Here is a 14,490-nt window from a genome sequence, read left to right as displayed (position 1 = left end):
TTCAGTGCACAGGCACTGGTACATCCCTGCCTCTCTCTCTCTGTTTGGAGGGCATCCTTTTCCCACCCTGATCTCTCCCCCAGGGAGTCAGCCTGAGAACTCCCCCGTTCCCAGCCCTCCTGGTCAGGTTCTAGTGTTCCGAGAGCCCGTGATCCTGTGAAGAAAGTCAGTCCTCCCAAATGGTGGCCGAGATCAGACGAATACTGAAATACCTTCTATGCACCCGGGAAAAGAGAGCCACACACGCGGCATGCGAGACTGATCTTTAATGGAGCCCGCGGTCTGGCTGGAGTGTGACACTATACACAGGGCCAGTGGTCTCCCCGCAGCCAGCCCTGCCAGCAAGAACAGGCCTTCAGAATACAAGGAAACCTAAACAAAGGTGGGGTTTTCTCCTACAAGCTTAATGTTCCCATCAGACTATAAAACCCTTGCTTCCCGTCAGTGTGTCCCATGCTCACAGACTAACGTCTCTGGGAGGAGAATTGGGCCGCATCCTGCCCGCCCCAGCCGCCTGCGGAGATGCCCCCCGAAGACAGGCCCTTATCGGGGACTGGATGCTGGTGGCTTGTCCCTCGCGGTGGCTCTGTGCTGCCCTGCTGGCTGGCCTCCGGGGAGGGCATCTCCCTCCACAAAGCTGCTCATGGGACGTGGTGATTCACCCTGAGTGGGCCCAGGCTGGAGAACAGGCAGCTGGCCTTGGAGGTCTCTCACGGACCGCGAAGCAACGTCACCACGAAACGTGGAACTTTTAAGAAAGTTTCTTAAGAGAAAGCGCAGTGTCCGCCACAGGTCGATGCAAGCAGCACTTTATTTTCTTGTGGTGATTCATGGTCAGAACAGGGTTTCCAACCTGCTTCACTCCCTGAGCAGCTAGGTTAAAAATGAACTTTTTCAAAAGTCCAGTAAAAAAAAACTACTGTATCAAAACTCTGCCAGAATGTTGCAGCAACTAACTTCTTTCTGTAGAGAAACACGAAAGCTGCTGGCAGCTCTGTGCCCCGTGCTCCCACTCTGAGCAGGACACGCACTGCCCTCGCCCAAGGAAGCCCAGAGAACGTGCCGGCACATCACCAACCACTCCCCACTCTTAACAGCACGATTCCCATTTTATTAAAAATACAATGTATTCTTTTCCCCAGTCAGCTTGAACGTCCTAGGCCTCTATTAAGAAGTGAAAAAAATACACTTAAAAATTTTTCTGAAAAACTCGTCAGAAAGGCAGCAACTATAAACAACGAGGTGGTCTGCAGAAGAGCCAGCTGAAAGTCTGAGAATGCGGGAAGACAGGTATCTGGGACCCCGCGGCCCTGGCCAGTCGCTGGGGGTGCTCCGGCCACATGCGGCGCATTAGCGGGATAGACCGCAGGGACGTTGGGGAGGTCGAGCCCGCACCCCGGAGCAGAGACCGCCCGCGGTCCCTACGCAGTGTCAGGCAGTGCGGCCCCCTTCCTCGGAACCCCATGGTCCACTTGGTAAGGAATGACGGAGACGCTGTACACCGGGGTTCTGACCACAAAGCCCAAAACAAATGCTAAGTCAGCTTCTCTTACGGCAAACACTCTGAAAAAGCTGACTTGCTTTTGGTGGTCAAACAGTGAATAAGAACCTTTGGTGTCTCTCCCCTTCCCAGAACAGGAGGCCGGGAAGAGACGGGAGACTCTGGGACTCCCACAGACGTGCAAACTGTGGCCCAATGGCGGGGGCCGGCTCACGCAGGAAGCCAGGCTGTGTCCCCTTGTCCCCACGAAGAAGGAAGCAGAGAGACGACGAATGAGATGGGACAGCACAAGCCCAGGGGCAGCAGACAGGACCCCAGGTGTGGCCGGGTCCTCACGGGCCCTCCCCCTTCAGCCACCCCAACAGCTCTCTGCCTAGGCCCCACCGGGACAGACTTGGCCGGTCCTCGCGCCCGTGGGGTCACACGTGCCCAGCTGGGGGGAACAGCGGCCAGTGGCCATGCTCGACAGTCCCCTCGTGCTTGGAGGCGGCGACGAGGAGGCTGGCACCCTGGGGTATGCAGTTCAGAAGGGAAGAGAAGACAGTACGTCCCTCCTCCAACTTCTACAGACCTTAGGACACATCCAGGGACAGCTGAGCTCTGCGACCCCGGAGTCCTCTCCCGGGAAACCTGGCCCCATCACAAGGACTTGGGGAGTCTCACGTTAGAGAGCAGCACACGGGGCGGGACAGCCTGCGTGTCCCAGTCACGCACCCGCTGAAGCCACCTGAGCCAGACCCTGCAAGGGCCATCCCTGCGCCCCCACGTGGCAGGCGGGGAACCCTGCTGGGACCGGGCTCTGCGCTCCGGGCTGGGGGTCGGGCGCTCTGCAGTCAGGGGCAGTGGGCTCAGTCGCGGGCGGCCCGCAGCTTCCTCCGGAAGTAGTCAGGGGCGGCCTCGTGCAGCCAGTCAGCATCCACGACGCACACGTCACGCATGTAGCAGCGGCTGGTGTGCAGCAGCTCCGTGTACACGACGCAGGCCGGCCGACAGTGGAAAAGCACGGACGAGGGGTGGATGGCCACCGGCTGCCGGCTGTCCGTGGTGACGTACGTGCCATCGGGCTGCAGCTCGGCGGTGCTCATGAACAGGCTGTGTGCCAGGCACCGGCGGATGCTCTCCCCGTCCCCGCGGGAGGACACCATTGGCATGGACATCTGCGGCGGGAGAAGTGGGCGCCAGACACCAGCCCTGGTCAGGCTCAGACGCAGCCCCAGCGCCAGCCCGGCCTAGCGGGCGCTGCTGCTGCAGGAGGCCGTTGGTGGGGCCGCAGGGGTGCAGATGCACTCGGGCCGGGGAGGGGGATGGATGGCCAGCTGTGGCCCTCAGGGAAGGGCCTTTCCCGCACTCCCACTGCAGCCAAATTACCCTTCCTGCTCTGGAGCGCCCCTCCAGCAAGCACCTCCCCGAGCCTCCCCTGTCTGCCTCTTGCAGTCGTCCCCCCAGCACCAGTTCCAGAAGATCCCGCCCCTCAGCTGCACCCCCGGGGGCACCAGCCAAGCAGGCCGCTGGTGGACACCGCCTGACCCCGCCATCTGACCACGGTCTGCGGCTCCCCTGAGGGGAGAGGCCTGGGACAGCAATCACCGCGGAGGCAGAAGGTGGGAAGCGGGAGAGGCACTCACAGGGCGGCCAGAGAGGACCTGCCCCCATCTCTGACCTGTCCCTGTGGGGTTCAACCATTTCCTGTCCACAGCCTCCCAGAGAAACCTCTCTCCCCACTTCTCCCTTTAAGACGCCTCCAGGGGTTTTGGTTTCTGCAATCTGCTGATCCCCGCCTGAGGGGGACCCTCTTCATCTCAGCTGTTACCGCCTCTGAGGAGTCCCCCAGTCCTGCCACTAACTGCTGCTCTCTCCTTCCACTGGCCGTGGTTTGGAAGAAACTACATAGGTATGTAGGCTCCAGTCTCAGCGACCGTCAGGTGAGCCTGAAACCCGACAGCGGAGAGGCAAGGACTTTGGATGAGGGGCACGGGGGCGCTCCCCGACGCGCAGGACAGGTACCTTCAAGCAGATGTCCCTCAGCTGTGCTCGGACCTCAGCCACCAGCGCCATGTTCTTGCTGTTGACGAAGTTCTCTCTGCACCAGTCCTGAGTGGGAAAGAAAGGGTCAACACACCCGTCACTTGCACAGAGGAAAGAAGTAAGAGAACTTTGAGAACTGAATTCGGAAACAAGACATCAGTCGCCAAAAATAAATAGAGGGAAACAGCTTTCTGTCAGAAAGCATGAACCGTAAGGGGACACAGACGAAAATTCCCTCATGTCCTGGATTTATGACCCCAGAATGCATTTAAAAAACTCCTACGTGGCGACGAGACAATGACCAGCAAGTCGGCAGGACAAAGGACAAGGATGCGAACAGCCGCCCCGCAGACACGGGCTTCGAGCGTCCGGTACAGGTCGGGGGAGCCCAGCCTCAGGAGCGCTCCCGGACGGCGGCTTAAACCAGCTGAGAGGTGCACCGGCTCAGCGAGAACGCAGCATCTGAGCGTCGGACGGTGGGAGTGGGAACCTGCCCTAGCCGGGGTGGCTGGGAAGCCACTGCGCACCGGGCCAGAGTCCGGCATGCGGCGGCCCACACGAGACGGGCCGCCCACCCGCAGGCCGCGCTTTCGCCGGACGCACAGCGTCCTATGTCCTCGAACAAGCCGAGGCGGACGAAGCAGGACGCTGGCCACCACCCAACCCGGGCGGCAGCTTGTTTCCTTCTGAGACCCGACTGCACGATGCAGAGTTGAGGCGCACACGCCGGGCGGGTTTCACGGACGCGAGACCCCGCGGGGTATTCGTGACGCCCGCGTCTCGCCATCGCACTTGCCGCAAACAACTATTTTATACTTGTTTCCGCTGACCTCATGACGCACAACAGCATTTTCGCTTCTACGGAAAAGGGGGGAAGCAAGAGCAGCACTCGGGGGGTGTTCTGTTCTGCAGGGAGCCCCGCAGAGGGGCCCACTCAGCCCCCGGCCCGGAGCGGCGTGGATGCCCGAGCTGCGCTGATCCCCGGGAGGTGTGCAGACCCCCTGGAGCCGTGCTGACCCGGGAGCCGACCCGGGAGCCGCGCCGGGCACCCTGGCCTCAAGCCGCCACAGGAGCTGCCCGGGTTCGGCTGCATTTATCTCGCGCACCTGTTCGCAGCAGGGACCAGGGTACCAGGGCAGCCTCAGGCAGGCTGCCTTCCGGATCTGGGAGCCCGGAAAGACACCTCCGCGCGAATCAATGACCACAGCTGCTTCCCCGTCTGCTGCTCTGGCTTGCGGCAGGGCTCACAGATGGCTCTGCCTTCAGACACGGGGCTCTAGAATGCTGTTCCCATTCGGGTCTGAGGAACCGCAATACCCTCCAGGCGCACGCTACCGTGCAGACAGGCCGGCGGGGCGGGGGGAGCTCATTTGTAGCAGAGAAGCCGGGCCACCCCACGCACAGGGCCCCTGCCCAGTGAGGAGGAGCGGGGCACGGGCGGGGCGGAGGCCGGAGCTGCGGGTCTCCCCAGTGAGGCCTGGGCACACTGACTGGGGCTCGGGATGTTCCACTGGCTGGGCAGGCGAGTGCCAATCTCAGACATGTGGGAGGAGGCGCTGCGGGAGAGAAGGCCCCGGCTGAGACCCACCTTACTTCCGCCCAGGTTCTTGAAGGCCCGGTAGATGTTGAGCAGCGTGATATGGTCCCCCTCGCTGGACACGAACTTCCTACGGACGGCCTGCACCTCGTCCCGCCGGGAGGGAGGGTCGTACAGAACGCTGTCCACCGACAGGAGGGAGACGACAGTCAGGATCTCCTCGGTGCAGTGGAACTTGGGGGACAGGAGGAGGGTCTGCAAACAGGAATTACAACTGTGCACCCTGAGACTTCTCCCTGCTGAGCACAGTCCGTCCACACTGCCCGTGCGGCAGCCCCACTGCGACCTCGGAGGCCAGGTGCCTCCCCAGCCACCACCGCCTGCTCTCTGGAACCCGATGACCCGCCCGCAGGCTCCCACAGTACTCGAGGAGGGCTCCTGACTGCGTGACTCTGACTCCCACACCGGACACCAGCACGCGTCAGACGCAAAGCAGGGCCACAGCTGCTCCGAGGCAACAGCGAAGGTGGAAGCCAGGGCACCGGGGGCGCAGGTGACCGCCGCATAAGCCGTGTCGGAGAGAAGGGGCACTGAGTGGAAGGAGTGACTTACTTTGGCGAATTTGGGGTCTAAAGGGAAAGCGGCCATCTTTCTCCCCACCGGAGTCAGGGTGAGCTGGCCGTCCTTCTGTTCGAGAGCACCTAACAGGTCCAGCTGGGCAACCGCGGCCTGAACGTGATCTGCAGGAAAACCGGGAGAGAAGGACGCAGCTGCAGCCACTCTCTGCTTCGGGAGCCGAGGGCCCGGCATCCAACCCCGGTCCTCAGGGTGCAGCGGCCAGGGACACTCCCGTCTTCAGCTCCATCCACATCCTGTGATGTCCGGCAACGTCCTGTGACCCCGCTGCGTCACACACACGAAACCTGCGCACACCCACACTCGTGGCGCCACCAGGACCCACGTCGCCAGAAACAGAGACGCACGGCAGTGGAACAGAAGCCGTGCGAGGCCCAGCTGAGAAACATTTCTACTGTCTCCTTCATACGGCCTGTATTTCCAACCCTGGCCCCACGTCACCTGCTGAAAGATAAAGCTGCGCTTCTCAAGACGTAACACAGAGGAAATGACCCCCGAGGCCTGACGGGAAGTGACAGCTCTGGCACAGGAGGCGCTATGGGCACAGAACCCCACCCTGGAGGTCCTCTGGCCCCCGACAGCCACACTTATGCATAAAATGAAATGAAAGAGGAGGCAGCCCCCAGACGCGCTTCGGAGAGCCCAGCCATTTGCGGGTCCCGTCCTCCCGCGGCCCTGGCCCTGCATGAAGACCCCACCTACCCGGAGAGGGCTTGGACATGAAGTCGAAGGTGAGCACGTCGGGGACCTTCATGGCGAGGAGCTGCAGCAGCACGCTGGCCAGGTTGCACCTGCGAGGAGCAGACGCGCAGCTGCCGCACCGGCTCCAGGTCCCCCGGCTGGGTCCGCGGGGCGGCAGGGGCGGCGGGGGTGCGGGGGTGCCCACCTCTGGATCTCCGGCACGGTCATCTTCTCAAACTTCTCAAACTCGTCCTCCGTGTAGAGCCGGTAGCAGACGCCACTGCCCTCCCTGCCGGCCCGGCCCGTGCGCTGCCATGCCTGGGCCTTGGACACACGCTGCACGGCGAGCACCTCCAGGCCACTGTCTGCGGGGAGAATGGCCCGCATGAGGCCTCGCCCCACAAAGGATCACATGGGCTCACCGGCACGGGCACAAAGCAGCGCTCCTCAGAGCCCCAGTGAGTCTTCCTGCAGCACGCAAGTCCGGGAACCCCGAGGCCGTGTGGGAAAGCACAGAGCGGTGCACCCCACACTGAAACCGCGGGGTATGAATCTTTGGAACATCAGAAAGCCCGCATGCCCGGGGCCACAGGTCCCCGCCGAGACCACAGGGCCAGAGCTGCGCCGGTCTGCTGGGTCCCAGGCCACCAGGCTTTTCAATGCCCAAACCCCACCTTCAGGAAACTAGGGTAGCTGGCCAGCGGTCACTGCCTCGGAAAGGAGATGTCAGGGGCCCGGCCTGCACGGCCCTCCCGGCTCCGCTGTCAGAGGATCTTGAGGTGGTGTGATGGAGTCACGTCCAGGAGTCGTGTGGGTCCTGGATAAAGGTGTCCTCTGCACCAGGCCCGAGGGGACAAGTCCTTCCACACGCTACCTCCGAGTCCGCACCCTCGGATGCTTGGTGTTGCGCTGTCCTCAGACATCCCCGCTGCCTCTGATTCTCCATAGCACCAAGCCGGGCAGAAAGCAGACGGGAGGACCGGAGCATCCAGCAAGCTCCCAGTGCACACCCTCAGGGACAGCGGACCCTCACCCCAGCCTGGGCGGTCTCCTTCCTGGGACGCCTGGAGCTCGAATGTCCATTCCAACAAAGCTCCTGCCCTGTGTCAGGGGTCCCTGGCCGCACAGCCCCCTCACCCAGCTGCTCAGGAGTCTCAGGCCCGTCCTCAAGCTGGCGAAGCCTGGGCCCCGGCCTGCCCCACCTGGCCCCTGGCTCTTGCTGCCAGTCCCCTTCCTGGACACGCCTGCTTTTGGCCCATGTCACCTGCGGGGCTGGTGCCACCCTGGTCACAGCGAGTCTGAGCAGGAAGCGCTTGCTGGGAGAGGCTGTGGGGAAAAGAGGGGTTCGTGGGCGCCATCCTCACCAGGATTATACGTCTTTGCCTTCACCATGCCTGTGTCGACCACGTGCTTTATCCCCGTGATGGTTATGGACGTCTCAGCGATGTTGGTTGAAAGGATGACTTTGCGACAGCCCTGCAGGGAGGAAGAAACCGGAAAGTGACACACACGACTCAGGTTTCACAGCACAGTGCCCACCAGGAGCTCCCACAGCCCACGTGCACGCCAGAAACAAGGATCGCGTCACTGATGGGAATTCCTCACACTGAGCGGGGAGGTTCCCGTCCTTAAAGCTTATTTGAGAGGATGAGATGCAGGGAACCGGCAGGTGTGGCTAGATGCCTGGTCCCACCGGCCGCTGCCTGAGCACCGTCTCTCCGCTTCTCGGGGCCTCCGTGTCGACACGACTGGACCACCCCATGCTGCCAGCTCAGCAGAGGGCGGCCAATGCTTGTGATACGCGGTGCGGCCGGCGCAGGCAGCTGGTCTAGGTCGGACTGGGGAGAGCCCCTCGTGCGCCAGTCACCTACCGCCTGTGCCCACCCCACCCGCCGCGGTCTCCCCGCTCCCCCCGTTCTTACCAGGCCCGGGAGGCCCGTCTGGCCTGGGTCTTCCAGTCCCGCGGCTTGGCGGGTCACACATCTGGTACCCGAGCACCCCGCCCCACAGGTGCCCAGGGGCAGGGCCACATAGGCGGGGTGCGCGCTCACCTTCGGGGCCGCCTGGAAGACGCGGAGCTGCTGGGCATAGGGCAGGGAGGCGTACAGAGGAAGGACCAGCACGGGGGGGCAGCCGTCCGGGAGGTGCTTCGCGATGTCTCGGCAGGTCTTGCTCATGGCTTCGATCTCCTCCTGCCCCGTGAGGAACACCAGGATGTCCTGGGAAGGAGGCGCCTCCTGCAGGAGGGGAAGCGCAGCCTCAGGAGGTGCCTGCCAGAGCTCCGGCTGCGGCAACAGAGAGCGGTCACCAGCGAGCTTCCCGGATGGGTTTTCTTCACTGTGGAGAAGCGCGTGGGCCACACTCGGGTGTGTCCTTGGGGAGCACGCCCCCGCCGAAGGCGCCTGGAGCGGTCACCCGAGTGAGCTACGGTTAAATCCAGGCCCACCTCTAGTGTATCTGTGGCCCACGTGGGCCTGTCCCTCCCTCTACGCACAGGGAGGCGGTGCGCCCAGAGCAAGACACCGTGGCAGAGAAAAAGCTTGGACCCGTGTTGAGAGACGAGCGACGAGAGATGGGAGACGGAAGGACTGGGCCAAGGGTGCTCCAGCTTGGGCAAGGTCTGAAGGGTCTCTAGGGACAAGACCCGGTCCCACTCCCTGGAGAAGACAGGAAGGCCCGGGACTCGGCTGTGAGGTAGGGGTGGGTCACGGGAGGGGGAACCCGACAGCCTGCCCTCCTCTAACCGGCCAGAATGGATTTCAGCGCGGAGGCACGGGACCCGTCCACACAGTGGCGCCAAGGCTCGGGAGCTGCCCACCCTGTGGAAAGGCAGCATAAGGCGCTCCGGGGGAAGCGGACGGCATGCCAACGCAGGAAAGATACTGACAACAGGCAGACAGACCATAGATGCTGGAACACCTGGGAGGAAATGAGCCACGGGAATGCAGAAAACTCGTATAACTATGTCACATAAGGAAGGAGGCATCAGGACAGGCCCTGCTGGCAACGGGTCATGATGCTGTAATGCCCCCCACTGGCCTGAAAACCATGAGACGCGTCTATGCTGAGAGGTGTGGGGAGCAGGAGGCCAGGGAGGCTAAGGGTGTAGCCTATCTGCCTGGGGGGAACCAGCAGCTCCAAGACCCGCAGTGTAGGCCGGTACTGCTGGAAACACCGAATCCAGAGGAAACAGCTAAGAGAGCCACCAGGTCCCCTGAAACAATGGGATCTGAACCGGGGAAGTAAAAGCAGCTGCTGGGTGGCTTGTTTTTTTAGACCGACTGACTGATTTGAGAGGTACAGAGAGAATGTGTGTGCACAGCGCCATGCAGGAGAGGGGTAGGCAGAGAGAGAGACTCTCAAGCAGACTCCCGGCTGACAGGAACCCGCCACCTCCAGGGGGCGGAGCTCCTGACCGCGAGATCACGACCTGAGCGGACATCGAGATCCAGAGGCCTCAGGGGACCAGCCACCCACAACCCCAGCTGCTGTTTCTTATGACCCTCTTAGAACTACTGCCCTTTTTGACTTTACACACGCACCACTCAGATTAAAATAAAAGTTGTTTTTAAAAGATTTGCCTCTGGATTTTTTCAGAAAGTTAACGGGAAGGTACGAATAGTCAATTTTATGAGGGGAACCAAAACGAGGGAATTTAATCATTCTAACTTAAGTAAAGGAGAAGATTTTGAAATGCTTCTGTAATTGAGTTTTTCTGAAGAAGCGAAGAGCTCTAAAGGACCACCCTTACTGGGAGGACAGCAGCTTCTCCCACAGCGAGGCCGGAGCGGCCCACATGCCTTCCTTGGGGGGCAGCGCTGCGGGGCGCGAGGCCGATCAGAGCCAAGTGGTTTTCCCCTTTAGAGCGGATGTGAGACGCCGCAAGAAAGCAGCAGCGGGACAGGGCGACCCTTGGCAAGGGCCCAGCTCCCAGAGCACCCAGGACGGCAGCGTTTCCTCTCGCGGGGAGCGCACCCCCGACGGTGAGCTGAGCCCCACCTGTGCGGGTGCGCGGCTGTACCTGGTGGATCTGGAAGACGGAGACGAGCGCTGCGTGCAGGTAATCCTGCTGCGGCTGCTTGGTGTAGAGCACCTGGATGGGATGCTGCCGACCCTCCAGGTAGAGCACTGGCGCCCCGTCGAAGTACTTCGAGAACAGGTCCACGTCCATGGTGGCAGACATGACAACCACCTGCGCACGGGAGGGAAGAGCGCGAGGGCCAAGCCACGCCCACCCGTCCCATGGGTGCCCCTTCCCGCCCCGCGTACCCCTGGTGACCGACCCCTGTTCCAAGCAGGGCGGGCAGCCACCGGGAACACAGGCCTCTCCCTCTCCCAGACATGAGCCACACCTACTTTGAGAGGCGGCTTCCCCAGTTCCTTTCTCCTCTTCTGGGCGGTCTTCACCACCCCGAAGAGCACATCAGTGTGGACCGTCCGCTCGTGGGCCTCGTCCAAGACCACACAGCTGTACTGGCGCAGCAGAGAGTCGGAGATCGCTTCCCGCAGAAGCATGCCGTCTGTCAGGAACTTGATCCGGGTGTCTTCTGAGCTGACATCGTCGAAGCGCACGGTGTAGCCCACCTGCACGAGGAACCACGGGCTCAGTGGGCCCCGGCTGAGCAGCGGCTAGGTGCCCAGCACCCCCAGACACGTGTGCCCTCCTGGGGATCGGCCCCATGCCCTCGGGCACAGACAGGCAGTGGACGGGTCCCTTTAACTGCAATCATGAACACCACTAAAACTCGGGGCGCTGGGGGCTCAGCCGTTAGCCCTCCACCTTCTGCTCAGGTCATGACCCCACATTCCAGGATGGAGCTCCTCGTCCCACTCCCTGCCTAGCGGGGAGCCTGCTTCTCCCTCTCCCACTCCCCCTGCTGTGTTCCTTCTTTTGCTGTCTCTGTCAGATAAATAAAATCTTTAAAAAAAAATAATCTGAAACTAGACTCTCACCCCAGCTGCTGAGAAACTTAAGGTGACGCTCCGGACAGACAAGAAAAGGTAAGATGTTTTAAAGCGAAGTGCGCAAACGTGCACGAAGCTGCCGTACCCACAGGTCTGGGGCTCGATCTCCGCGCGCACTGTAAGCTAAAGAAATGCTTACGATCTCTCAGACACACAGAGGTTTCACAGAGGTTACTGAAGCCTCAAGAACACTCGCGGAAAGCAACTAATTCATCCGACTTGCCGACAGACCCTGAACACAAAGCAAACGCACAGACAGGTGACGTCGGAGGAACGAATGACAGGCTCAGGCCTGAGCGAGCTGGGGAAGAGAGAGCCTCCCGGCATCCCGGAGCCCGGCTCAGAGAAGCGCCATGCGGGCGGGCTGTCAGCAGAGAAGGAGGTGAGGTACCAGCTTCCCGAGCTCAGTTCTCTTCTCATCGGAGACTCTAGTGGCCAGAGAGATGGCAGCCACTCTGCGCGGCTGGGTTACAGCGATGACGCCCTGGCGGCCGAACCCCCCTTCGTAGAGGTACTGTGGGAGCTGCGTCGTCTTCCCGGAGCCGGTTTCCCCTGAGACAGAAGAAGACTCTCACTTACGTGCAAATTAAACACAAAGTTCACCAAACTCCAAGTTGATAAAGCCCCAGGAAAATAGGCACTTGCGTGTGCCACTGGACCAGTGTTCTCGGAATTGGTCTCGGATGGCCACATTGTATCAGAAACACCTTTAAAATGTTTATAGCCTCCTGGCACACTTCCACTTGCAGGAATTGGTTCTGAGGAAATAAAGAGGCACAGAAAAATGTAGCTTCTTACTGGGACTAGTGCTATTCAACTTTGTTCCAGGCAGCAAAAAGCTGGAAACAATGTAAATATTCAGTAACAGGTAACCTGCATAGAAAACTTAAGGAGGGAAAGCAACTGTTATAGAAAATGGTTACTTCTCAGAAAAATAAATGAGCTGTAGTCGGCACACCCAGAGCCATGCCCACTCCACGCCCCCCCCTTTCCATTCCAGATTCTGTCCTTTCCTTCCGGCCCCGCCCCAGCCCACACCTGCCTGCCTTCACTAGGTCTGGCACCAGGTCTGCCCACACACTTTACAGGATGAGTCTGAGCCCACACTCTCTCCTTGGGGCTGCACTGGTGGCCTCCTACTCTATCTCTGGTACCTTGGGCACCTCTCCTGCAGCACGAGCACCTCACACTGTGCACCAACACCGCAAGCCCTGGAGGGCAGGGAGAGTCTACCTGTCTCTTCCCTGAACTTGAACATCCAGCATACACCACCCTCAGGGGGTTCCTCTAACTGTCCCCAAGTGGAACAAAGAACTCGGTAAACCTGGGCATCGTTCTCCTCCAGCGACCACTAAGCATCTCTGACCTTACAGCTCTACATGCCATGGCGCTTGCACTTCCGGCTCTGCTCATCCTCCGAACTCAGCCAAGAATCAAGACTAGACTGATTATTCTGCTGCATTCCTGCTGAATCTACCAGGCAAAACCCCAAATGCGGATCGATGTCTCTCTGCCCAGCTTTTCTGCTCTTCCACCACAACCCTGGGCATGGCTAAGCAAAACAGCCCCTCAGTGCAGATGAAGACAGGAGTCTGTAGTGGGGCCAATGCCCCCCCGCCCCGGGCCAGCACTACCCCGGATCCTGCTCTCGCTTCTGCAGCCTGGCAGGGTCCCCCTCTTCCCCAAGGGGCTACCTGAGGCGCCATGACTGCCATTCCCAGCAGAGCTCCCGCACCTATTCCACAGAACTCAGGTCCTCTCGTGGGCCCTCCCTCTCCCTCCCCTCCAGCCTCCTCCCAGTCACACCCATGCTCCCCTCCTTTCGCCAGCCCTGGGCCTCCAGGACTTCCTTCCCCCTGTTCCTGGCCCGCTCCGCATCTGGTCTCTGTTTCCAGGCACCCCACCGCCCTTCCACGCCCCACCCCCGGCTCCGCTCTCTCTCTACCGGCTCTCCGTCCTCGCTTCCTTCGCCTTGGCCTCCACCGAGCTCTTCCCCTCCGCTCCCTTCCCTCCCTCCTGCGGAAGCCCGCTCTCACCGCCTTCCTCCCCTGCCCGCCTACTCGGTCCGCAACCCGGTGACGACCCGCGCGGACCCCGCCCCGCCGGAGGAGCGCGCAGCGGGAGGCACACTCAGCACCTCCCACCCCGAGTCCAGGGACACGTTTTCGGCTCCCGCAGGGGCCCCGCGGCTGCATCTGTCCCCCTTCTTCCTGCGACTCCAGCCCGCTGACCCTCGCCCTCCCGGTCTCCCTCCTCCTGCGGGCTCATCCGCTCGGTCCTCCGGGCGCTCGTCCCGACTTGGACGCTGGAGACCCCTGCCCCGAATCCCCAGGCCACCCCAGAGGCTGCGACCTCGCGTCAGGCCGGCCCACTCCCCCGCCGCAGGCTCCCCCGCCTCAGGCTCGCCCCCGCGCGCACCGCCCTCCCCCGCCGGCCGCCCCCCAAGCCCCGGAGTCCCCGGCTCGCCCCTCTGCTGGGCAGGTGCGGGACGGCATGCGGGCTGGGGGGCGCCGCGGGGGCGCGGCGGGGCTCCTCCTCCGAGCCCCTCGGGTCACTCACCGATGAGGACGGCGCTGTCCAGGGCCCGGAGCTGGGCCAGCAGCTGCCCCCGCGCCGCGAAGATGGGCAGGCTCCGGCGCTGCCGCTCCACCGCCTCGGGGTAGACGCCGGCCGCGGGCTGCGCCAGCGCTGGCTGCGGCCTCCGGCGCCCGCCGCCGCCGCCCGCGGTCAGCAGCATCAGCACGCGCCCCCCGGGGGGCCCGCAGCCCTGCCGGAACCTCTTGGCCGGCGGGAAGCCCGCCTCCTCCGGCATGTCGAGCGGGCGCCGCGACTGGAGGCCTGCCCCCGCGGCGCGCAGCAAGCGCGAGCGCCCCTTCCTGCCCGGCGCCGCGGCGCGCACCGATGACCTCACGGCCGCCATCGCCGGCCTCCGCTAAAGACTACGACCCCCGGCATGCACTGGGGGCCTGCGGCGGCGAGCGCGAGGCGGGGCCAGAGGAGGCTTGGCCCCAGGTGCGTCAGAGGGAGGTCGGGAGCAAGCGCGGCGCGGGCGGGAGCGGGCGCCGAGGGGATGCCCCGGGGTCTACCCTAACCCGCGATGTGCGGGGCGGCCGGGGTCGGGTCCGTCTGCGCGGGGTTCGGAAGC

The 14,490-nt window shown here is 62.4% G+C and overlaps 1 protein-coding gene across 1 annotated transcript; it reads right to left on the bottom strand.

Annotated features, from left to right (window-relative positions):
- Nucleotides 1-2,065: 2,065 nt before the first annotated feature.
- Nucleotides 2,066-14,178, bottom strand: DHX33 (DEAH-box helicase 33). The gene is made up of 12 exons (XM_032839832.1): nt 13,905-14,178; nt 11,737-11,897; nt 10,737-10,964; nt 10,402-10,572; nt 8,432-8,617; nt 7,745-7,856; nt 6,586-6,745; nt 6,402-6,490; nt 5,676-5,803; nt 5,115-5,318; nt 3,506-3,592; nt 2,066-2,658 (listed from the first exon to the last, which is right to left on the bottom strand). Exons 1-12 carry the CDS (start codon nt 14,155-14,157, stop codon nt 2,350-2,352), a joined length of 2,088 nt encoding a protein of 695 aa, XP_032695723.1. The 5' UTR covers nt 14,158-14,178; the 3' UTR covers nt 2,066-2,349.
- Between the last annotated feature and the right edge of the window lie 312 nt (nt 14,179-14,490).

Source organism: Lontra canadensis, unplaced genomic scaffold (assembly GCF_010015895.1).
Source record: "Lontra canadensis isolate GAN:19392208 unplaced genomic scaffold, GSC_riverotter_1.0 scaffold110, whole genome shotgun sequence".
NCBI classification, from domain to species: domain Eukaryota; kingdom Metazoa; phylum Chordata; class Mammalia; order Carnivora; family Mustelidae; genus Lontra; species Lontra canadensis.
This window is presented reverse-complemented; position numbering and strand designations above follow the sequence as displayed.